This window comes from Triturus cristatus, chromosome 9 (assembly GCF_964204655.1).
Source record: "Triturus cristatus chromosome 9, aTriCri1.1, whole genome shotgun sequence".
Classification (NCBI taxonomy): domain Eukaryota; kingdom Metazoa; phylum Chordata; class Amphibia; order Caudata; family Salamandridae; genus Triturus; species Triturus cristatus.
This window is the reverse complement of record NC_140592.1, coordinates 882,147,591-882,172,772: the sequence shown is the minus strand read 5'-3', so window position 1 is coordinate 882,172,772 and position 25,182 is coordinate 882,147,591. Positions and strand designations below refer to the sequence as shown.

The following is a 25,182-nucleotide window of genomic DNA, read 5'->3' as shown; positions in this document are numbered from 1 at the left end:
GAACGCCAGAGCAGATGAACTCAGTCGCCGGTGAATGGTGGATCACGAATGGCGTCTAAACTCAGACATGGCGCAAGGCCTCTTTCGGCAGTGGGGAGAGCCTTGGTTAGATCTATTCGCCATCGAAGAAAACGCACAATGTCAGCAGTTCTGCGCGTTGGAGTTTCCAAGGCGGCACTCGCTCGGGGACGGTTTTCGTCGCAAGTGGAGTTGCGGTCTGTTGTACGCCTTTCCGCCTATACCACTTCTGCCCAGAGTGCTGAAGAAGATCAGGCGCGACCGGGCCCAAGTCATCTTGGTGGCTCCGGATTGGGCATGGAGATACTGGTATCCCGAGCTACTCAGTCTATCGATCGATTCCCCCGATACGACTGCCTCTTCAGGAGGACCTTCTGTCACAGCAGCAGGGGACGTCCTCCACCCGAACCTGTCCAGCCTCCATCTCCATGTGTGGAGATTCAGTGGCGGCAGTTGATGCCATTTGACTTGCCTCCTGAAGACTGTCATGTTATTCTGGCAGCCAGGCGTCCCTCCACAAAATCGGTATACGCCTGCATGTGGAACAAATTTGTGGCATGGTGCACAGCAAAGGCTGTGGATCCCCTTTCCGCCCCTCTTTCTGAGGTTCTCCTCTTTCTTCTTTGCATGGCAGTGCAGGGCTCTCCTCTGGGCACCCTTAAATGTTATCTTTCAGCTATTTCTTACGGCTTCCTGATCAGCCTTCTCTTTTCAAATCCCCTGTTGTTTCTCGCTTCTTTAAGGGCATTACTCGCATGTTTCCTCCTGTCCCTTTCGTAATGCCTCAGTGGGATTTGAATCTGGTATTGACGTTTCTGATGTGCGCTCCCTTTGAGCCCCTTCATAATTGTCCCCTTCGTCTGTTGACACTTAAGACTGCTTTCCTGGTTGCCATCACCTCTGCTAGGAGGGTGAGTGAGCTCCAGGCTCTCTCTTCTAAGCCTCCTTTCCTTTCTGTCCATCCGGACAAAGTTGTTCTCAGGACTCGTCCTTCCTTTCTCCCTAAGGTGGTGACTGCCTTTCACATCGGCCAGTTTGTTACGCTGCCCACCTTCTTTCCGCCTCCGCATCCCTCGAAAGAGGAAGAGAGACTCCACCATCTGGACCCAAAACGGGCGCTATCCTTCTTTCTGGACTGCACCAAACAGTTCCGGGTGGACGACCAACTCTTTGTTGGATACGTGGGCACTAAGAAGGTGCGGGCGGTGCACAAGCGAACCATCTCTCGGTGGGTCGTTTTGTGTATCAAGGCCTGTTACTCCTTAGCTAAAAAGGAACCTCCTGTAGGGCTGAGGGCCCATTCCACTCTGGCCACAGCGGCAACCACTGCCCTGGGCCGGGGAGTCCCCTTGCAGGACATTTGTCAGGCAGCAACATGGGCCTCGCTGCACACGTTTGCCAAACACTATTGCCTGTACATCCAAATCCTGAGGGACGACTTCGTTGGCCGTTCTGTTCTCCAGGACTTTCTGGTGTGATCTTGGTTCGCAGACCCACCACCGGGGTGGTATTGCTGGGGTTTATATTCTAAGGTGAGGAATCTAACTAACGTGTTTCTTTCAGATGAACAAGTTACTTATCTTCGGTAACGGTATATCTGTAAGAAACATTAGTTAGTTAGATTCCTCACCGACCCACCCATCCTCCCAGTTCTGCGAACCGATATCTAGGGTTGAGGTAATCCCTTTCAGGGCCCTAGTCTTTTTTGGCACCAGTGTCGGTCTCTTGCATGGCTCTGCATTCCTGGCGCGGAAAGCTATGTACAAGAACTGACGTCAGCGCGCGAGGGCGGCGTCTAAGCCCTCCGACGACATCATTCCGGCGATCACAACGCCGACGATGTACGCGGAGCCGCAGACGACGCCTAGTGACGCGCAAGGGTATTGCTGATGAAAAATCTTTCCGGATCCAGCCTGACGCCTGGGGATATTCTAAGGTGAGGAATCTAACTAACTAATGTTTCTTACAGATATATCGTTACCGAAGGTAAGTAACTTGTTTGTCTAAAGCAAGTCCAAATGCTACTGCAGGCCATAGACCTTTGGAATTTTGGAGATAATATTAACTTCACACCATCGCTGACTGCAAATTTGATAAAGAAACAATACTGACATTGGGTTGTCCACAATGCTGTAAGTGCAAGCCTTCATTACTCCTTAAATAGATCATTTTTTTATTTTAAGTGCAACACTATTCTGGGACCTTATTGGGATGCCATTACGGCGTCCCTAAATCAAAAACTGTATCTTCAATTTAGGGTTGGTATGCTACCTCTTAAAACGTTTAGTACACGCTCAGCTTTGGGTGATGATTCTTTATGCCCCGTTTGATACACCTCCCATGAAACAATAGGTCATGTCTTATTTGCCAGACATGGATAAAAGCAGTTTGTAGGCTACTGGGCACAAGAAGTAGCCTAGACGCTTTAAAAATCCTAATATCAGATCCAAATTTGGTTTATGCCTGTGAAGTTGCAAAGTTTCAGGGGAAAATATGGGTTATCAGAGCCAAAGTTATGACATCTGCTGTTCGCTCCTGATATCTATTTGTGTCAAAATATTATTAGATATGGGCGACATTCTGTGGTATCTAGCATGAGAAGTATTGATACTTAATATCAGCTCTCTTTTATAACTACCTATCGGTCACCATCCAGACTAGCCCTAAATATGGGCCGGATTCAGGTCTTTTTCGGTTCCTTTTATCTTTCTTTTATTTATGACCCCTTTAACGTAGGCCTCTTATGCATTTTATGAGATGTATTTGAAATGACTTGTATGATGTTTTTTATCTATTGTTTTTATTGTTTTATCTGAACATTGTTTTCACTGTGTACTATTGGAAGTATTTGTCGAATAAAGTGATATTGATGATGAGTTCAACCCCGCAATAATGGACTGCGGATTGCTGGCTATTCCTTTATTGGTACCATCTTTGGTGCACTTACTTAAGTGCATTTTACATGTAGGGGGTGTATTATTGATGTGGCAGACAGTTGTAGGTTATGTATGAACACAAATGAACTTTTTGCGACAACCATTGTCTGAAGCAGTGCACCTCTTTAACAAAGCATATTTTCACCTGCATATGCAATACTTGAAAGGCATGATACATGCACAAGGATCATCCAGCACATAAAAATGAGCAATTGCTTGAGTGTACAGTTGTCTCACCCCAACTCTAGGGGTGTCTGAAAGCCAGCACCTTGAAGCTTGCAGTCTAACATCCACCATTGTGTTCCCCTTCAGGCAGAGTTGGACTGCAAGCTAAATGCAGACATATAGAATATTGTAATACCCGCTCTAAACTGCATCAAGCAAGCCTGATTAATAGTCATGCTCGCCCCTCTCTAGAAGGGATTGAGGTGTGCCATCAGGGGTGGCAGCTCGCATGTACTTCGCACTGCACACAAGTGCACATAGGAGCCAGAGTGGCCTGCTATTGACAGATTGGATAGGTGTAGAGGACTCTCCAGGGAAGAATGTTTCCAACATTTCTTCTGACCTAGTATTAAGCCTGGAGGTAGGCTGGACAGTTTCCACCCAAGGTAACAAGAATTTTGACGGGTGGTGGGTGTGGAACAGGAGGAAAAGGAGCAGCAACACTTCCACCTTTTTTTTCATCAGCGATGAAAATCCAGCTGACAGAAGTATGATGAAGAACTGAGAGCTGGATGTTGAAGGCTGAATATTGATGCATTCTGGTGGCTTGGAGGATGACTTGGGGGATCATTGAATCCTGGTTGGCTGAGTTAAACACCCAGGTCAGGCAGAAACCACCACTCTAGTCAGGGTAAGCTAAGTACACACTAAGAGATATCCTTTGTTCACCCTCTGATAGCTTGGCACAAAACAGTCAGGCTTATCTAAAGAGGCAATGTGTAAAGTATTTGTGCAACACACACACACAGAGTAAAAAAATGAATACACCACAGAAAGAGTCCACACAGGTTTATAAAAATAGTATTAGTATAGTAATAGTAAATGTATTTTCGAGGTAGGAGCACTGGTGGTGTTGTGGAATGTCACAATATTATTAACTTCCTAAAAATCACTCCGTCTGGGGCATCTGAAATATCACAAAGTGATGAATAGATGTTCACCATAGTATGTTTAGATCCTAAAAAACTGACCAATTTTTTGTATATCCCTGTTCCTTTTTGTCTTTTAGAAAAACTACTGGATACAATAAGAAACTTAGGTGAGTGCAATAGGCCTCATTTGTGTTATGCACATAAATTATTGCTTAACAGTAGGCAGGGACTTTCAAGAGTAGATATTCTAGCCCTGAAGAAGGCCCCAGACCCGGTAGGGCTCTTACCGAGGGCCGAAACATGTTGGCAGTATAGAGAGGGTACATTTGAAACAATTATTTTCAAACAAACCCCATTGATTTCACGGTTTTTATCCCATACCACAGGTACCCTAGGAATAAAATACAGAATTTGGGTATACCTGGATGTATTTTTATATATCACCGACCTGGTTCCCTGATTAACCAGTGTAACTTTATATAAGAACTCCCAGAACATCTTTGGTTGAGTCCGCCCAGGTAGTATCATCTTACCTGGGTGTGGAAAGACGCCTATGATGAAGCATGCCACTATTCAGTGAGTGAGGCGTCTTCTCCAATATCTTTGGATATTCCATTATATGAAGGGGTTAAGGGATATGCCAGTTGTTTGAAGGATCACCCGGTAATTAACTGATCTTACAGTACTGTATACCTTTTTGAAAAACAGTAAAACAACAGTTGCTTCCAGTCCTTTAAGCAGCACAGCAATTCTTCTGGCAGAGCTTCAGTTACAATTCCACTAGTGTCTGATGTTTATTCAAGTGAATTGTTAGCCCCCCCCCCTTCCCATTATCCTGAAGCAAGGCCATCAGAATGTAGATGATATGGATGGGTACTTAGACACACCTATCTTTCCTGTGGGTCAGTAACTGCGCCATAACATTTTCAAATCTATTGTGTTATCCCAGACTTGACAACGTGAGCTTAGGAATCTGTGGACTTACCAGCATGGTAGGTACATGGCAAGGGTTGTAAGGAACTGGCCGCACAAGTTAAACGTAGACACTACCGTTGTTGATTGCAATCAGGCCAATATGCACTTCTTAGATGACCATTTTTAGAATTCTATGCTAGTTCGGTCATGGCTCTTAAAGCTAATTTTATTGAAACTTGTATCTGTCTAGCAACTTTTAGGAAAATTGACTCTCAAATTGATATCTTGCACTTTTTCATTGCTCCTATTGCACCTTACCCTTTGTACTGTACGCCAGATTTTATATTTCTTCTTGTAGTATCAATGAAACATTGTAATTTTTTAATGAGTTTTAATCAACTCTATCATTACAAAATGGGTTGTTTTACGACTTTTGTATAGGTGTTTTACTGTGTAGCTGATTGCAAAGGTTTGTATTGATCAAGCAATAAAGAGATTACTTACCTGTTTATTATCCTTCCTGTGTTGTGGCTGTCTAGGGGGAATGTCAAAGTGTAGCTGTCACTCGGCCCAGACGTGTATTAGAACTGGCCACAAGGCACACAGTTATAAGCACAGAGAAATGTCCACTTTCTAAAAGTGTCATTTCCTAAATAGTAATGCCAAATCCAACTTTACGAGTAAGGAGGATTTGTAATTACCATTCCAAACAATGGAACACTGAAAAAGCTAATCTCTTCTTTGATCAGGAATTACAGCTTAAAATATTAAGGAATTCCCAATGCTAACATACAAGAGGAATAGGCCTCACAGTAGTGAAAAACAAAATAGGCTTTTTGTCACTACCAGGACATGCGAAACATACCAGTGCATGTTCTACCTTTCATTTACACAGCACCTTGTGTAGCATTCCAAAAGAAGTACAAAGTACAGAAAGTGAAATGTTGAAGTTTAATGTTCAGGGGCCTTACCTTACAGCATCAAGCAGACAAGTCATCTATCAATCAATCAATCATAGGCATTTGTATAGCGCACTGCAAGGCGCTGGGGGGGGGGAAACGCTACTGGTCGAACAGCCAGGTCTTGAGTTGCTTCCTGAAGGCGAGATGGTCTTGCGTTGTCCGGAGGTGGATGGGGAGGGAGTTCCATGTCTTGGCTGCCAGGTAGGAGAAGGATCTTCCTCCGGCGGTGGCTCTGTGGATGCGGGGGACGGTGGCGAGAGCGAGGCTGGCGGAGCGGAGCTGGCGGGTGGGCTTGTGGAAGGTCAGGCGGCTGTTGAGGAACTTGGGGCCCAGGTCGTGGAGGGCCTTGTGTGCGTGGGTGAGGAGTCGGAACATGATTCTTTTGTTGACGGGGAGCCAGTGCAGGTCTCTCAGGTGTCCGGAGATGTGGCTGTGTCGGGGGATGTCCAGGATGAGTCGTGCTGAGGCGTTCTGGATCCGTTGGAGTTTCTTCTGGAGTTTGGCGGCGGTGCCGGCGTAGAGGGCGTTCCCGTAGTCCAGCCGACTGGTGACAAGGGCCTGGGTGACCGTCTTCCTGGTCTCGGTGGGGATCCACCGGAAGATCTTTTGAAGCATGCGCAGGGTGTTGAAGCATGAAGAAGAGACGGCGTTGACTTGTCTGGTCATCGAGAGGGAGGAGTCCAGGATGAAGCCTAGGTTGCGTGCGTGGTCCGTTGGCTTGGGGGTGGCTCTCAGGGCGGGGGGACACCAGGAGTCGTCCCAGGCGGAGGGTGATGATCCCAGGATGAGGACCTCCGTCTTGTCTGAGTTCAGTTTCAGGCGGCTGTTCTTCATCCATTCGGCGACGTCTTTCATCCCTTCATGTAGGCTGGCTCTGGCGGCGTCCGGGTCGCTGGTGAGGGAGAGGATCAGCTGGGTGTCATCGGCGTAGGTGATGATCTTGAGGTTGTGTTGACGTGCGATGGTTGCGAGGGGGCTCATGTAGACGTTGAAGAGGGTGGGGCTGAGCGATGACCCTTGTGGAATGCCGCAGATGACTTCGGTGGCCGCTGACCGGAACGGGGGGAGGCGGACTCTCTGGGTTCTTCTGGCAAGGAATGAGGTGATCCACTCCAGGGCCTTCTCCTGGATGCCGGTGTTGTTCAGGCGCTGTACCAGGGTGCGGTGGCAGACAGTGTCGAACGCTGCGGAGAGGTCCAGGAGGATGAGGGCCGCAGTTTCCCCGTTGTCCATTGGGGATCTGATGTCGTCTGTGGCTGCGATGAGGGCGGTCTCCGTGCTGTGGTTGGCTCGGAAGCCGGATTGCGAGTGGTCGAGGGATCCGTTGGTCTCGAGGAAGGCGGCTAGCTGTCTGTTGACGGTCTTCTCGATGACTTTGGCAGGAAACGGGAGGAGCGAGATGGGGCGGTAGTTCTTGAGGTCGGAGGGGTCTACAGTTGGTTTCTTCAGCAGGGCACTGATCTCGGCGTGTTTCTAGGACTCCGGGAAGGTGGAGGTGTTGAAGGAGGCGTTGATGATGTCGCGGAGGTGGGGTGCGATGATGTGGTCGGCCGTGTTGAAGATGTGGTGTGTGCAGGGGTCCGTAGGGGATCCGGAGTGGATGGTGTTCATTGTGCGTGTTGTGTCTTCGGTGCTGACTGGGGTCCAGGTGCGGAGGGTGGCGGTGGAGGGCATCGGTTCGGTGGTGGGGTTCGTGGTTGGTGGGCTGAAGCTGTTGTGAATGTTGGCGATCTTGTCGTGGAAGAAGGCTGCGAGGGAGTCGCAGAGGTCTTGCGAGGGAGTGATGTCATTGTTTCCGGCGTCGGGGTTGGAGAGCTCTTTGACGATGCTGAAGAGTTCCTTGCTGTTGTGGGTGTTGTTGTCCAGTCGTTCCTTGAAGGCTGTCTTCTTTGTGGCGCGGATCAGTTGGTGGTGTTTGCGGGTGGCGTGTTTGAGGGCCGTCATGTTGTCTGTGGTCTGGTTGGTGCGCCAGATGTTCTCCAGGGAGCGGCAGTTCTTCTTGGAGGTGATGAGCTCGTCGGTGAACCAGGAGGCTTTCTTGCTGCCGTGTCTGCTGGGGGGGGTTCTTCTTCAGTGGTGCGAGGGCGTCTGCGCAGTTGGTGATCCACTGTGTGAGGTTGTTGGCGGCTTCGTTGGGGTCCGTTGAGCTGGTGGGGGGGTTCTGGCTGAGGAAGGTGGTGAGCTGGTCGCCGGTAATCTTGTTCCAGCTCCTGCGGGGGGCTTGTTGAGGGTGGTGGTGGGTCGTCGTTTTACTGAAGCTGAAGTGGACGCAGCTGTGGTCAGTCCACTGGAGATTGGTGGAGTGGCTGAAGGTGACGTATTTGCTGGATGAGAAGACTGGGTCAAGCGTGTGGCCGGCGTAGTGGGTGGGGGTGGTTACCAGTTGCTTGAGTCCGAGGTTGGCCAGGTTGTCCAGCAGAGCAGTGGTGTTGCGGTCCTTGTTGTCCTCCAGGTGGAGGTTGAGGTCCCCCAGGCGGATGTAGTCAGTGGAATTGATGGCGTACAGGCTGACGAAGTCTGTGATGTCTTCGCTGAACTGTGTGCGTGGTCCCGGTGGTCTGTAGACGAGGGTGCCTCTGAGCGTGGTCTTGGGGTCGGTGTGTATCTGGAAGTGGAGGTGTTCGGCGGAGGTGAAGGTGTCATCGGAGTTGGTCGTGATGCGGATGGTGTTCTTGTGGATGATGGCGATGCCTCCTCCTGTCTGGTTGACGCGGTCCTTCCTGGTGATTTTGTAGCCTTCCGGGACGGCGATGGCGACGTCGGGCGCTGAGGAGGCGTTCATCCAGGTTTCCGTCAGGAAGGCGATGTCTGGTGCTGTCGAGTCGAGGAGGTTCCAGAGTTCGACGGCATGCCTGTGAACGGAGCGGGTGTTGAGCAGGATGCAAATCAGGTGTTTGTTGCTGGGGCTCGGTTTAGCAGGTGCGGTGTTGGGTCGGAGGCCGGTGAAGCGGCAGGTCAGGCAGGTGAAGGGTCCGTGGGTGCGTCTCGGGGTGGCTCGGTAGCAGGCGGTGTTTCGGCCGGCATTGAATGCGTGGAGGGTTTTGGCGTCGTAGATGTGCAGGGTGTGCTGGTGAGGGCGAGGACCAGGGGGTCTGGCGCTGGGCGCGGTCCAGGCGCGGACCGGCGCAGACGGGCTTACCTTCGGCGCTCCCACTGCGCGCGTCGCTCTGGGGGCGTCATAAGTAAGGAGCCGGGAGGGAGGAGCAGCTGGGTGGCGGGAGCGGGGCGGCGAATGGAATCACAGGGGGGCGGGGCCGCAGGGAGGCAGCGGCGGGAAATTCCAAGAAGCAGCGGGCAGCGGGAAATTCCCAGGAGCAGCGGGAAATTCCCAGGAGCAGCGGGCAGCGAGCGAAGGAATCTGCAGGCAGGAGGCGGCAAAGGCAGGCACGAGCGGCAGCACTGAGTGGGGCGACCAAGCCCTGTGGAGGGCTGAGCGGAGTTCCAGTTCTGTTTAGAAACCCCTTACAGCTGGCATATGCCAGAATCAAATATATACACAAATTTAAAGGGAAAGGGACCAGGGATAATTATATACAGATACAACACCTTGCCCTTAGGACTGCCTAGGGCCGACCTTAGGGGTGACTTATGTGTAATAAAAGGGGACTTTCAAGCTTGGCAAGTAGTGGTAAATGCCAAGTCAAAATGGAAGTAAACTGCACATACAGGCCCTGCTGCGGCAGGCCTGTGACCGGTTTGAAAGGCTACTTCTGTGGGTTGCACAATCAGTGCTGCAGGCCCACTGCATTTAATGTACAGGCCCTGGGTATATGATATACCACATGACAAGGGACTTACAAGTAGATCAAATATGCCAAACGGGTGCAAACAAATTATACCATATTTAGAGGAGAGAGTACAAGCAATTTAGCACTGGTTAATTATACCATATTTAGAGGAGAGAGCACAAGCATTAGCACTGGTTAGCAGTGGTAGAGTTCCCAAAGACCTAAAGCCGAACAAAATAAGGTTAAAAAAAAGAGGGGGAGGAAGGCAAAACGTTTGGGGTGACCCTTCAGAAAGGGCCATTTCCCAACATGCCCCTATAACCTCCAGTATTTAAGGACACTTTACCCTGTCAATGTGTGGCTCTGTGAGGTTTGTCTGAGGCCTTTTACAGCTTATTTAATGTTCCTCTTCACACAGAATACTGTCATTGTCTCATTTAAATCATGTAACTCCAAGTAAGTTATATTCTGTATTGGATTGTGGCAGGGAGTTCATTAGTTCCCACCTGTCTATTGCTCTTTCTTGTTTTATAAGGTTCCACGATGTCCATAGCAAATTGTGCACAAGTAATATGGAAGAAATCAGTTTTCCCTTTAGTGCCTCAGAATAATTTATGCAGGGCATAGGTGAGGCCAGAAAGGAAAAACAGAACATAAAATGGTGTAGCACATAGTGCTTTATATCAGCAAAGTCATATAACACCAAATTCACCAAACCTCGATAATCTAGAGAATGAAATCCAGGGCTAATCTCCCCGATCAACACAGTATCACAGGAATGCCAAAGCTCCTTCAGGATTACAGTCCCCACTGGCCCCTAAGAAACCCAGACTTGCAGATGGTGTTGACTGTTCAAATGTATAAACTTCTCAAGCAAGGGCCAGCCTCAAGAAGACTGTTCTATCTATCCGTGAGAGGGCTCAAAGACTGAAAAGAATATTTGCAATCGAGAGAAAGGTGGAGAGGGCAATGACAGTTGAACCCAATCACAAGCACACTGACCAGAAACGAAGACACACCTAGCCTCTGCAGGGAAGGATCTCCAAGGGCAGACCATGCAGATGGCCATGCCACTCCAGGAAAAAGAAGACATGTTCGGACTAACTTTTTCTCAGAGGACTTCTCCCACAAGGGCTGCTCTTGCGAGGATGTTTTAATACTGATCTCTGCCCACAAACATACAACAGCTGGCCTCAATAAGGGTCAAGATCAGTGAGAGTTCAGTAACACTACATCTTCTGTTAACGTTCAAACCTCAGCCAAATGTCCACCACTGGAGACAAAGGTTAACCTTCCAATGCAGACTGTGCTGAGCCAGACTTCATACACAAGACGCAGGCATACAAGGAACAGCCCTGGACTGGATCCGATCATTCCTCACCGGAAGAAGCCAAAGGAACAGGCTCCCACCCTTGCTCTCCGACCCCACGAAAATCACCCGCGGAGTCCCACCGGGTGCATCCCTGAGACCCACCCTCATCCACATCTACATGGCCCTCCTCGCAGCCATCGTCCGACAACATGGCCTCAACATCGTATCCTATCCCGACGACACCCAGCTCATCCTCTCCCTCACAAAAGCCCCATCACTGCTAAACTCAACTTCCAGAAAGGAATGCAAGACATCACAGTCTGGATGACCAACAGCTGCCTGAAGCTCAACACCGAGAAGACAGAAGTCCTCATCTTCGGTACCACCCCTTTTGCATGGGACAGCACCTGGTGGCCGACCGCCCTCGGAAGCCCACCTACCCCCTCAGACCGCGCCACGAACCTTGGCATCGTACTTGACTCATTACTCACCATGAACCGACAGGTTAACGGCGTCACCTCCAGCTGCATTAACACCCTCCACATCCTCCGCAAGACCTTCAAGTGGATCCCCCTGAGTCAAGGAAGACAGTCGCCCACGCACTCCTCACCAGCAGAAAGTCCTTCTCACTCACACCTACAAATGCCTGCACAACAATGGACCCAAATACCTCAACCACAGAATCAACTTCCACATAGCCAAAAGAAACCTCCGATCTTCCAACCTCGCACTGGCCGAAACCCCGCGCATCCACAGAGCCAGAGCAGGCGGAAGATCCTTCTCTCACATTGCAGCCAGGACCTGGAACGAGCTACCGGCAGACATCAGATGCTCCCCCCCCCCCGAACACCTTCAGGAAGACCCTCAATCAATCAGTACATTTATAGAGCGCACTACATACCCGTGAGGGTCTCAAGGCGCTTGGGGGGGGGGGGTGCTGTTACTGCTCGAACAGCCAGGTCTTGAGGAGTCTCCTGAAGGTCAGCAGGTCCTGGGTCTGTCGTAGGTGGATGGGAATCAATCGAGACCTGGCTCTTCGGCTAAGCAGATCTGTGACACCCCCTCTCAGCACCTTGAGACCCTCCCAGGTAAGTAGCGCTCTTACAATTCCCTGATTGATTGATTGACAAGAAGAGGGGAATGTCTCATAAATCCATGCAGCATCCTCCCGTAGGAGTGCATTGTCAGCCATTAGTTATCTGCAGCAATGCCCACTCCTAAGCAAATGGGTAATCATGACCAAAGGGGATATTTTCATGTGGGGGTTCTGAGACTGAGAAATATTCATCTTAATCACAGTTACACATCTTTACTTTTGTATTTTAAATTGTTGACCCGTTGTGTTGGATCAAGAGCAGCACGTTTTAATATTTATTCATATTCAAATTTTTTAATCTATGCACCCAGGATCTGCAATAAGGTCCCTGTGTCCCAACACTGCTTCAATGCAGAAAAGAGTTGAACTATCACCTCTTTAATGAACAATACATCACGATGCATTAACCATCCTCAACTCAGCTTTCTCTCCTGGTACTCAACGACTGTAAACTTTCCTTGACCATGTACAGAGCTCTGCTGCCTATAGAAATACCATATACATACAAATGCATTTATTTTCTTCACTGGACAAGTAGGCCCAAGCTCTTGCAGCACAAACTCTTTGGCTATCATTTTAGACCAGAGCATAAATCTGTGAAAGAGGATTGTCTGCCTTTATAGCAAAATGTGTATCCTTATTTATAGGTTGTTCGAATAGATATGTGTGATCTATTATTGTAAAGTCTTTACTATTAGGTTAAATGCTCTAAGATAATGTAGTCAGCTCAGCTTGCATTACTGATTTGATTATAAAAATGTGTATAATTATTCCAAAATGTAACATTCTGGGGCTGTTTGTAATCCTCCCATGTAACCCATGATTATGTGCAAATACATGCAGAAACCCAAATGTAAGGCTGATGATTATTGGCTTTCAAAATGAAATGTTCCCTTCAAAATGTGCAACTTGAAAGGAAATGTTGCGCTTAACTGTTGTATAAATTAAGCCACCATTTCTCTGAAGCATCATTTAGTTAAACATGTTAGATGCATGCCAATATTTAAGAACAGATGAGCAATGGCGAATAAGCTTAAAGCCATTATGGGCAACATGATAACAAGTCAGGAGACCGATTCTTAAAGAAATTCACAAAAGTGCAACCCACAGGTATACGCTTGTATTAGTGGAGACTTACGCTTTTGAGGAATTCACAAGAATTTACAAAAGTAGCCCTGGAAACCGTACTCCTAGCAAACATTTGTGAATTCCATTATCCCATGAGCAACTACATGCGTATATTTGTTCAAAGCTAAATCTGCCAAGTGATTGCAAGTTCAATTTCTCTACACCTGCTTTTTTTTCCTCACCCTGGAAAATGATTTACGCATGTCCGGGGTAAGTTTTCAACCTTTGCCAGTGGGTTAAGAGATTGGAGAAGAGTTGGTGAACACCCTTAAACATGTAGGTTTGTGGTTGTGCACCAAGTCATAGGGCATTCCAATCCTTGAACTACTGCTTCCTGCCTATTTACAGCCCATATATGTAGAGTTGTGGAATGGTGGCAAAATCAGTTTGTGTATACAAATCTACTAAATGAACCCTGGCATATTGATGAAGCTATTATCAGGCATCTGATATAATAAGAACACTGCCATAGATTGTCACTTCATAGCAAAGTGCATTTATTTTACAAGAGTAGAAGGTGTCTTAAGCAAAGAGTCTATTGGACAAGTAAATATTTTAGAAAATTCCACATCCCTGCTATTTTATGTTATGTTAATTATTGTTATATTTCATTATGTTATGTTGGTTGCTTTTAAAGTGTATAAGGTCTGTCAAGAAAAGGTCTATTGAAAGGGCCTACCAATAATAATTAAATAGGAAATGATGTGCATGCATTTATTTACAGCTCAATGCATATGTCATGGGCCGGATGGACAAGTATTTCAAGGACCCACTCACCTTCGACCCAGATAGATTTCATCCAGACGCCCCAAAGTAAGTATTTTGCCAAACATTGAGAACTGACTCCAATTTTCTAGACATTTGTATTGATCCTATTGCATATCATATTTATTGGTGATGTTGTAGGACATGTTTTCTGCCTGTTTAGATATTCTGAAAAAATATATACATTTCTAACAGGCAATAATAATCACGAAAGCCCCAAGATACTTTTGTTGATTTATTTTTATATAATTGTATTTTTATCTAATTATTTTTATACATTAGATATTTTATTATGCTTCTTCGGTATGAGCAGCATAGTTGACACCCACTTCATTTTTAGTTTGAAATGTATTTTGAATAATGCGCTGTTCTTCCAAGTTTTGGTGGTTTTCTTTCAGTCAATGTAAAAATTGTAAGATTAATATTGAAATGGTGATTAAAGGCTTTCTGTTTAGTTCACCTTTTACAGTGGTACTTTTAGATGTGGAAAAAGCTTTTGACTGTCTATAATGGAAACATATGCTGCTAGCTTTAAAATGGGTTTTGGGTATTTTTTTGGACAGCTATATTTTCATGGATATGGTGAACCTAAAGTTCACTGTATGTTAGTGCTAATCTTTCAGCTCATTTTCATCTTCAGAGAGTTACCTGTTAGGACTACTCCCTTTTTCATTTTAAATCCATAAGCATTTTTACTTGGATTTTTTAATGAAGCTAGAGACTTGCAAATATATCTAATTAGAATCTTATTGGGGACAAACCAGATATTTTACATTTGAATACGTAATTTGTAGTTTTGGGGGATGAATTTAAAGTTGTTTGGAACAGTTTCAATAATAATTATTATGGTTTATGGTTTTCCACTTCAGTTAAGGATAAACTCCAAACTAATTTGATAATATTAAGAAAAAGATTTGTGATCATTTTGAGAGATTGTCGCCTTTATTTCTTTATTGGTGGGCACATTAGACAATATCAAAATGAAATTTGTAACTACTATTTTATACCATATCTCAGTACTGAATTTGGACATAACCTGATCCTTTTTTAAGTATTAGTTTCACAATTTCCTTTAAAAATATGCTTATTTTATTGTATATGAGCTATAAACAATGAGCAGTGGCAAAGATCCCTACACACCGAACTTGGCCACTATGTATCAGTTGTCAGCGTAATGCTGTTAAAAAATCCTCAAATATCAAATTGGGTAAAGGAAAAAAGGAGGAAGAATTACATCTCATTAAAAATCACTCAACATGAAATATTTTAATAAGGGAATATTGCCAAATAAAAAAGAGATTTTAGTATTGCCAGAATAGATTTCTCTGATATATACTCTTTTCTACACTCGAAAAATATACATTTCCAGACATTCTACTCGCAAATAGTCTTTGACCTCATTCTTATGTCAATTGCTTCTGCTAATTCCATATTTATATTTTTTCCATAATCATCATCAGTATATCAGCCCCAATAAACAACAAAACTCCAGCTACTCCAATAGCACCAATGCGTTTCGTCCCTCATAATGAACTTCTCCAAGGCAATTATATCATTGTTTTCATGTATGCCCCTTGCATCACCTGAACTACACCTGGATATAACTTGGAAGTGAAATTAGTTTTGCAGGTATTCATTGACATATGTATAGTAGGTAGTGCTTGGGGTGATATCGAAACAGCTCTGATAAGCCTGGATAGGGACAGGTGAAAGGGTAGTAGTGATGCTAAAAAGAACAGGAAACGTATTATAATCAGAAATAGATTTAGCCATCGTGATAGACAAGAAAAAGAACAAGTTAAGTAGTACAAAGCAGTTGGCCTCCTGTGGCGAAGGAGCACCATCATATTTATATATAAAAAGCACAACTTGAGCAAGAAAGGTCTTGTTGGTGGATGTAACCAATATTTTGTACGTTAGAGCGATTGTAATTGTATAACAACCATGGGTAGCATTGAACTGTACAATCACATCAATATTTATGTAGGGTTTTAGGTGACAGTGGCATTAGTTGCTTGCCATACTATTCATGATGATGTGCTTAAGCTTCAGGTTCATAGCCATAGTGAATGAGTAACACCTTGTGTTACCCATAAAGAATATCTTGGCTGTTGTCCATTTTGAGGTGGACGGGAGGTACATTTGTGATGGAATGATTAGAATTGGTGGTGACTTTCTTCAATACCATTGATAAAGATTCAGTAATGTTCAGTTAAATGCAGTATTCAAATAATTATCGTGAAGATCTCAGATGTATTAGAACGCAGGCTCCTGGTTTTATGTTTAAAGTCATTTTTAAATATAAATACAGACAGAAAACATTTTGTTTTTTGTCTGTATTTATATATAGAAACTGGAAAATACTGACAAAACAGATGCTCCTGCTGCCCCTGTGCAGCACTATAAAATCTGTGGGCTGCGAAAGTAATCTGAAACTACTGCGCTCAAACTGCTGCTCTTGAGAGGGGGTGAACAAGAAAAGCTGGGAGTGCAGTGTCTACAGAGACCCTCCAGCAATCCTCACTGTGGTTCTCATGCAAAGTAAATTGTTGGAGCAGTGCAAGAAGCCAGTGTCCATTAAGAAGTGTGACCATGTGTCTGAAATTCCTTACAATTGTTATTGAAGAAACGCTTCCTAATGCCAATGCACATTAGTCTTTCTGTGTCAATATTAGCTAGCAGTAGTTCTGTGAAGGTTCGAAGCTGTGTTAGTTGCCATTTCAAACCAGGGTCTCCAGTATCTTATCCTTTACCCCAGTTTCTGACGGAGATATTACTATTAAGTGTCTTGTCTGGTAAGGGAAGACACCTGTGATTGTCAACTATATTCCTGGGGTCGAACATATCCTACATTAAAACTGACAGTTTGCCAGGCTGCTTATTTTTCCCCCACAATGGATTCAGCGGACAAAGTATGCATCTCAATTTAAATAAATGTGGACAATTGCTAGCTGCATGGTCTTTTTTTGTTTGTGACAAACATAAGTGTGGATAAATACAGATAAAAGTACTAAAAAATAAATATGGATAAATACAGACGGAAATGTTAAAAAAATAACTACCATAAACCCGGGAGCCCTAATTATAACTTCTTGTTTTCATCCCTCACTAAGAAGATGTTATAAAATCACATACTTATTTGATAGTTACCTCTCTTAGTAATACAAAGGGATGTATCAGAGTTTTATTTAGCTGAGTCCTAAATAGTAATGCAGTCTGTATCCTGATTAATGCCAATATGGACCAATCCTAATTTTGCAATACATTTGGCTTCTTTTTGTTAGAGTCTGGGTATTCTACCTCTTCTCTAGAGTTGTGTAGCTTTCTTTCAGTGTCATCTGAATGGACTGGAATCTTAGGGTTTTTTTAAGACTGTCCCGGTGTCTCAAGACTTATCACTAAAATAAATTAATATACTGGTTTTGAGACACTGTCAGGAGAGCAAGCACATTTATCACTGCACTGTGAAGGCTCATGTTCACACTGTCCTTCTCATTACACCAGGGACAGAATTTTGTTAAAAAGAGTCTCCTACTGTGCTGCCTGACCTCATTCTTATTATCAGAAAGGTGGTCCCTACAGGGGAAGTGTAGCCTTGATCTTCCATGGCAATAGCTACTTAAAGATATCATATGTAGATTTATTTCAAATTAATTGATATGTGCATCATGCTTGAGAGCAGTGTTGGGAGTGGATGGGGAGTCTGTGATGCTGTCCCAGGGACTGCTGGGAACAGATTCTGGATGCAAAAGAGCTCAAGGTGGCTGGCAGCACCAGGTAAATATTTATTTTTTATTATTCACTTCAACCAAGCCCTCCCCCAAGCATCCCCCCTTCCACTTGTCGTCCGCCATTGCCTGTTGGCAGGTCGCTATTACTCGGAATGTTGGGTATGGTCGTGTTGACTAGTAGTTTACCATTGTCTTACTGATATTCCTCCTACTTAATGTAAATATTGCTTGTTTTTCTCAATAGGCCCTACTTCACTTATTTCCCTTTTTCTTTGGGACCACGTTCGTGCATTGGACAAGCTTTTTCACAGGTGAGAAAATAAATATGGGATTCAAGCTCCTATATTCAATGTATGATTATCTCAGCATTAGACTGGGGTAATTTTTAGAGGAGAAATCCCTCCAATATGCATAGTTTGTTGATTTTGTTTTTAAAGGATTATTGTGTAACTATTAAAAGCAGCCTGTAATTAATACTACTCATCAGTTCATTGTAGTGGAGACCATTGCAGTTCTGTAATTCATGTCTGTCGCGTTTTCACATAATTGTGGGTTTACCGTACTTGCACGTACTCAAAAATATTTGCGGCTCAAACGGATCAAGAGGTACTGAAAATGGGCCACTCATTGTACTGCGCGTTAGCAGACTCTTGGCAATGGTTAGCTTGTCACCTTTCAGTTGTTGATTGCTGTATTCATGTGTGTAATTTGCACTAATTAAATGAATAAGTGAAACCTTTACCTAGATGATATTAATGTAATACTTACATGAATAGAAACACAATACTGGCACAGAATGTGCCACTTAATTTGCCATTTCTTGACGCATAATGTTGTCAATGTTACTACATAATTTGGTCCTCCACGGTCGTAGAATTCCATTTGCCCGTATTATAGTGTAGTTGTGAGGTGCACCATTTTAGCTACTGCTTGTCCTTGATTTTCATTTGTGTGTAGCATATTAGGAGAAATATGGCTATGAAATTTTGACTGGCGAACATAGAGTATGAGTATCTTGTGAGGCCAGTCCTCTCCAAGAGGGTTTGGTGGTGGGCAGGAGATGGACTCCAAAAACTTCTGAAATAAATAAGGGAATACATTGCATTTTATAGCACGGTTACTAAGGCATAATGGCTAGTGAGCCCCATGTCTTACAAGCAGGTTTGAAAGTGGAGGTAATAAAATAGTACAATGCTTCTGCTATAGTAAAAATGTTTTGTGTTGCAGCACACATTCGCATACTAAAAATGTATGTTTCATAAAATAAATTAGAAACATAGAACTTGAATATTGTCAGAAGACAAGTACCATGTTCCTTTACCAGTTAAGAGCTTGTACAATAAAATATGAATGAGATCTTTACATATCAGGCTGCTGGCATCATATTCCATAGTACTTCCAAAACATATCTGAGTGGTTCTCAGACATTCAAGGGTACTTATTTCATTTAGGTGTTTCTCAAGTATTTCTGGTCATTTTAGTAAAGTAACCCTCAATATACAAGCCTTCCTGGCAAAATGTATATCATTTTGTAAGAAGGTGCTACCTTGATTCTCCGTAGTACCTGATATGGCAAAACTGAGTGATTATCACATCTGTAAAGATATATATCTATATTGTATTAAGGTGCTGCTCAAGTATTCCAGTATTCTGTTAATAATGCAGCCATCAATTCACTTACCTTCCAGGGTAGTGTTCAGTTATGCTTAATATGTAAGACTGCCAGGGGTGATCACTTGTGCTCATATTGGCCAGGGCTCATTATGTCATGGGCCTCTTAGGGTCCTAGGACTAATTATCAAACTGCTAGGACACTAGCGCAGGTTATCTATATCCCTCAGATTACTGGTTTGGCAGACTCAGGCCTCAGACGCTGGCCCATTATACAATAGTCATGTGTATAATACATTGTGCTGTCACTTGTCATTTTGATTTGGCATGTGTGCCATTTTGCTTCTTTGCTGCACTGCATTACTGCTGATGGATTGAGCACCGAGGCATCATCTACGACTGAAATCCCCTGGTGGACCAATGTACTTTGAGATGTTGAGTCAGCCCTGAGCAACTGACAGCATAGAGGGGGGCAGATAGCATCCAATGCCTATTGCAGCATGTTTATGCTACAATTTGGCGAGGCATTTTCCAGTTAAATATGGATTTGCCACATAATCCACCACCTGCGGCATTAACTTTAGATTTTATTAACAAAAATTATTGCTCAAACAGATCAAAAATGTACCTAAAGGTGTGGAAAGGCCCATCACCAAGATTGACAGATCATCTTTCAATTGCTGTTTTTAGTGCTAAACTCATAGTAATAAGGTGAAATCTTTGCCCAGACTGTCTTACCATCCTAAAAATTACAAAATAATTAAGTAGTACTATGACAACATGTGCTGCATTAAACTGCATAATTTGCCTTATCTTGTCACAAGTTAGTCAACTGTGGCGCATAAATTGGTTGTACCCTGCTGCATGATTCATATGGCCCTGACTATAGGGTACCCCTGATCCACTTCACAAAAGCAGATAGTATGCTGGACCATGAGCATACATGATAATAATCCTTCCTCTTGGGACATACCTGCACAGTTAAACTGGGGCAATTTGAAGGAACCCCTAGACAATTGACATACTGGGTTTCTCCAGACACCACTCACTGCCTCCCTGTATGTAAAGCACTGATAAGATTGATTAAGCAACAGGACATACGTTTTAGTCATTCAGTCATTCACAGAAAGCACCCTGCTTTTTATGGAAGTAATAGGGGAAGTATTCCATAAGGTGATCTGTTAGGATACCTAGAGCAGATCACTATATAGTTGTCCAAATGTTGGCTTTAACTTAACCATGTTAAAACCAAAGTCATTATGATTGTTCCAAAGGATGGGTTGAAAAACGCAATTAAAGCTGGTGCACTTCCAACATTCCTTGACCAACATTAGGTCAGTTGACAAAGTTTTCGTGTTTTACTGGGTGGTGAATTATCATTAGCTCAACAAATCTATCTGGTGGTAAAACGAAATAGATTTACTTTTTTCAACTATTTTGTCTAAGAAAGGCCAATCAGTATGTCCAAGGACAGATCTGGTCCTGCCTCAACTACACTGATAGTTTGTACCCAGGAATTCCTGTATGTTTACTGAATAAACATAATTTTGAAGATGTCTGCAATGTTATATATAGATACACCATGATGGCAATCTTGGAATCACATAAGTTTTGTTGTGTATTGTACCATTCCAAGATGAAACCAAAGCGGCAGCAATTTTGAAATGCTATAACTATATTAAACGGTTAAAAAAACTCGATGGTAATGGCTCTTTATAGCTAAATGGCTCGAGAAGTCCAATACTGACTGCTGTGGGTGGCAGTGACAGTAGGGAAACTTTGATTGTTGTATTCTGGCTTCATTGAAGAGCCTAGACAGTGATTAAAGAGAGAGGGCTAGGAAGAGTGTCACACATGCATAAAGCAAGGGGTGGGAGATATCAAGAGAGGGGGAGCAAAGACCACAGGAAGAGATCAGGTGACATAAAGCAAGTCAACCAATGGCGAAAGGGAAAACGAGAAGGGCAATGCAATCACATTGAGTGCAAAAAATGTGATCCAGTGCTGGGCCATCCTCTTGCCATTGTTTATCCGATGGGTCCTTCTCTGTGACTGAGAGGTAAATGGAGTTAGCACTTTTTTAAACACATATAATTAACAGTGTAACCCATTTGGCTATACATTAAGGACCAGGAATCAATAAATTCAAGGGATTGTATTATAAGTTAGCAGTCACTTTAATGTAAATAAGTCTCAATGCCATACTGTAACGATACAGAATAACAACTGGATAGCCAAACCTCCTACTCGAGTCAATTTAAGCATCTTATTCATTGGTGCACATCATTATGTGTTTGGGCTCATACAACTAAAATGAGTGACACATGCAAGGACATAAGTTCATCATTAGATTCAAGTGGTACTTTCGATAAATGTAATGTAATTTTGAATGCACTATTGTAACTTGACTATGAACTACAATATGAAGACCAATGCAAAAACATTAGTACACGATAATATAAATCTCTCTCGGTTCTAGTGTAAATACATGTTCGAGGCATATGAGCTGGTGATCATATGCTTTAGCATAGATCGCCATCTAGTGTTGGGTCCGGACGTTTGCACCTTGTTTTTCTTCGAAGAAGTCTTTCCAGTCACAAGGTAGGTGACTCCTCCTTTTGGTGATAGTGCGCATGGGCATCGACTCCATCCTTAGATAGTTTTTTTTCCGCCATCTGGTTCGGATGTGTATTGCTGCGCTCCGATTTGGTATCGTTTTCGATCCTCTACCCATGATGGTATTGTCATTGATCGCGGTTCCCCATTTAATGCGCATCGTTTCAACTAAGAAAACCTTTGATCAAGAAACTCGAGGTGGGCCGTTGGGCCTACCCGTGCTGACCGCGGCAGCAGTCGATGGAACGGACTCCATTTAAACTATGTCCCGGGTGTCGGGCTAAGTTTCCACACACCAATTTGCACGAGGTCTGCAACCTCTGCTTCTCCCCGGAACACAATGAAAAGGACTGTGACGCGTGTCGATCGTTCTGATCGAAAAAGACAATTCGTGATCATCGGGCTCGATGCCACACGATGCAACATCACAGCGACTCCGTGCCGGATATCTTCGGCGAAGATCCCGATATCCAACATCCAGTCCAAAGCAGACTCCAACATGGAAGAAGGACAGCACATCACTCCGGGTCAGCGTACTGTGAGTACTGATCCCTGTGACCAGTCAACATAAAACCAAGCCTCCGGTACCACCTTCGCCTCCGGGCTCAGGTCTGCACCAACAAAAAGTTTCTGGTGCCCCGCCCCTCGGCCCGGCTAAGCCACATAAAGACAAGCCTTCCGGCTCGGGCCCTACCGCCGGCCTCATTCCGGTGCCAAACCAACACTTTCGGCACCAAAACATAAGTCAAAGCATCTACCGGTCACCACACTACCAGGACCGAAGACTACACCTTCAACACCAAAGACTTTGGTGCCGAAAGTCTCCACACCTAAAGGTTCAGAGCCGCAATCCTCCATGCCGACAGGTTCGGAGCCGAAATCCTCTTCACCGAAAGGCTCGGAATCGAAACATCCCGCACCAAAACAATCGGAGCCGAAATCTTTACCACCAAAAGGCTCGGAGCCAAAGCCTACCAAGCACAAAGACTCGCAGCCTATACCTTCAACACCAAGAGCGCCGGAGCCGAAACCTTCTGCGCTGAAATCGGCACATGAAGAAAAGGACACTCAATTTAAGGAGCCTTGGTCTGATGAACCACCTTTGGATCCAAAGCAGAAAAGACTTGTCATTAACCCTCAAACAGCTCACATTTATGCCACTCTTCCCAAAAAATGGAAGATTGATCTTTCAGATGACTCTCTATTATACCTCTTAAGAAAAAGGACATAGGTACTAACCCTTCTCCTCCTCACATTCCACCTCCCTCTCCGCCTCCCAATCCTGACTTGATTATCTCACCATCAAATTTATCTCCACCTCCACTTTCACCTACCACACAGGATGAGGATTTTGGGGATGGGGATATAGACGAAGAGCAGGATATACCACAAGACACTGACCCTTGGTACAATTATGATAAGGAACCGGATACAGACAACGACCCTGACCTGTATCTTTCTAGACCCTCCCCACTTGATGACAACATTAGATACACTCAGCTCATTAACAGAGCTGCCCAATATCACGGAGTGGAGCTCCATAAAAAGCCTTTAGAAGCGGATTTCCTCTTTAAGAATCTCACTTCCTCCCAAGGATCTACTCACACTTTACCAATGCTAAAAGGCATGTTAAAGCACACAGATGAGGTATTTAAAGACCCGGTTAGGGCAAGAATACTCACACCTAGAGTAGACCAGAAATAGAAACCCGCTCCTACAGATCCTGCTTACATCAAAGGTCAATTGCCTTTGGACTCTCTTGTAGTCTCCAACGCTCGCAAGAGAGCTAACTCTCAAACCACCAGTGAGGCTCCTCCTCCTGACAAGGAGTCAAAGTTCATTGATGCCTCCGGTAAGAGAGTGGTTACACAGGCTGCAAATTATTGGTGTATTGCAAACGCTCAGGCTCTGCTAGCACGCTGTGATAGGGCTCATTGCGATGAGTTCGAAAAACTCATGTAGCACTTACCTGATCAGTACGAAGCAAAGGCTAAGGACCTTATCTAGGAAGGCAAACTCATCACTAATTCTTCTATTAAATGTGCCACAGATGCAGCAGACACAGCAGCACGTGCAGTAAATACTAGTGTGCTATTGCGCAGACACGCCTGGCTTAGAATTTCGGGATTTAAACAGGAGGTACAATCCTCCTTACTAAACCAGCCTTTTGATAAAGAACATCTTTTCGGGCCAGCTTTCGATACCTCGCTTGAGAAAATGAAGAAGGATACTGAGGTTGCAAAGTCAATGGGGGCTTTACAATTACCAACTAATAGAGGTTCCTTTCGCCGATCCTTTTATAGAGGTGGTTCAAAGACGGCGTCCACCGAAAATCACTCCTCCTCTTACAAGGGTAACCACCAATCCCCCTCTTCCAGAGGTTAATTTAGAGGAGGTTGTAGGGGAAACAATAATAGGGGAAGAGGCAGAGGTAACTCCACATGCTCTTACCCTGCCAACAAACAGTGACTTCCTTCTGCTACCCCCGATCATTCCACTCCTGTTGCGGGACGTCTCTCACAATTCCTACCTGTCTGGAACTCGATCACCTCAGACAAGTGGGTACTACAAATTATCCAGTATGGTTACTGCCTGGAGCTTACTAGCACTCCCCCAAACTATTCTTCCAAGAACACATACAATGTCACCAGAACATCTTACCCTTTAAAAACAAGAAGTTCTCTCTCTCTTGGGAAAACAGGCCATAGAACCAGTCCCATTTCATCATCAAGGGACCGGAGTATATTCCCTGTATTTCGTAATTCCCAAATAATGACGGCTCTCTCAGGTCCATATTAGACCTCATACAGCTAAACCTCTACATTCAGTCAGACTACTTTCACATGGTCACACTCCAACAAGTGCTTCCACTGCGTCAGCAAGGCAACTTTCCATCCACTCTGGACTTGAAGGACGCCTATTTCCATATCCCCATTCACCCAGCTCACAGAAAATATCTCATGTTCGTGATGGACGTACAACATTATCAATTCAAAGTTCTCCCATTTGGTGTAACTACAGCACCCAGAGTCTTCACCAAGTTTCTGGCAGGAGTCGCAGCTCATTTAAGAAGACAGCACATTCACGTCTTCCCTTACCTAAACAACTGGCTAATAAAAGCCAAATCACGACACAGCTGCGTATGCCACACCCACAAAACAGTTGAGCTACTTCCCGACTTGGGATTCACTGTAAACCACACCAAGTCTCACCTCCAACGGGGGCGTGGCCTGCCGAGCAGCGGAATGGCCGCTCTGTGAGTGTACT

General features: G+C 44.6%; 1 protein-coding gene across 1 annotated transcript in view; it reads left to right on the top strand.

The window, feature by feature from the left end:
- Nucleotides 1–25,182, top strand: part of LOC146799012 (cholesterol 24-hydroxylase-like) — a 422,103-nt gene that overhangs the window by 345,931 nt on the left and 50,990 nt on the right. The window contains exons 13-14 of the mRNA XM_085626407.1: nt 13,917–14,005; nt 17,933–17,999. Coding sequence (XP_085482533.1) covers nt 13,917–14,005; nt 17,933–17,999 — 156 coding nt within the window. The remainder of the gene's footprint in view (nt 1–13,916; nt 14,006–17,932; nt 18,000–25,182) is intronic.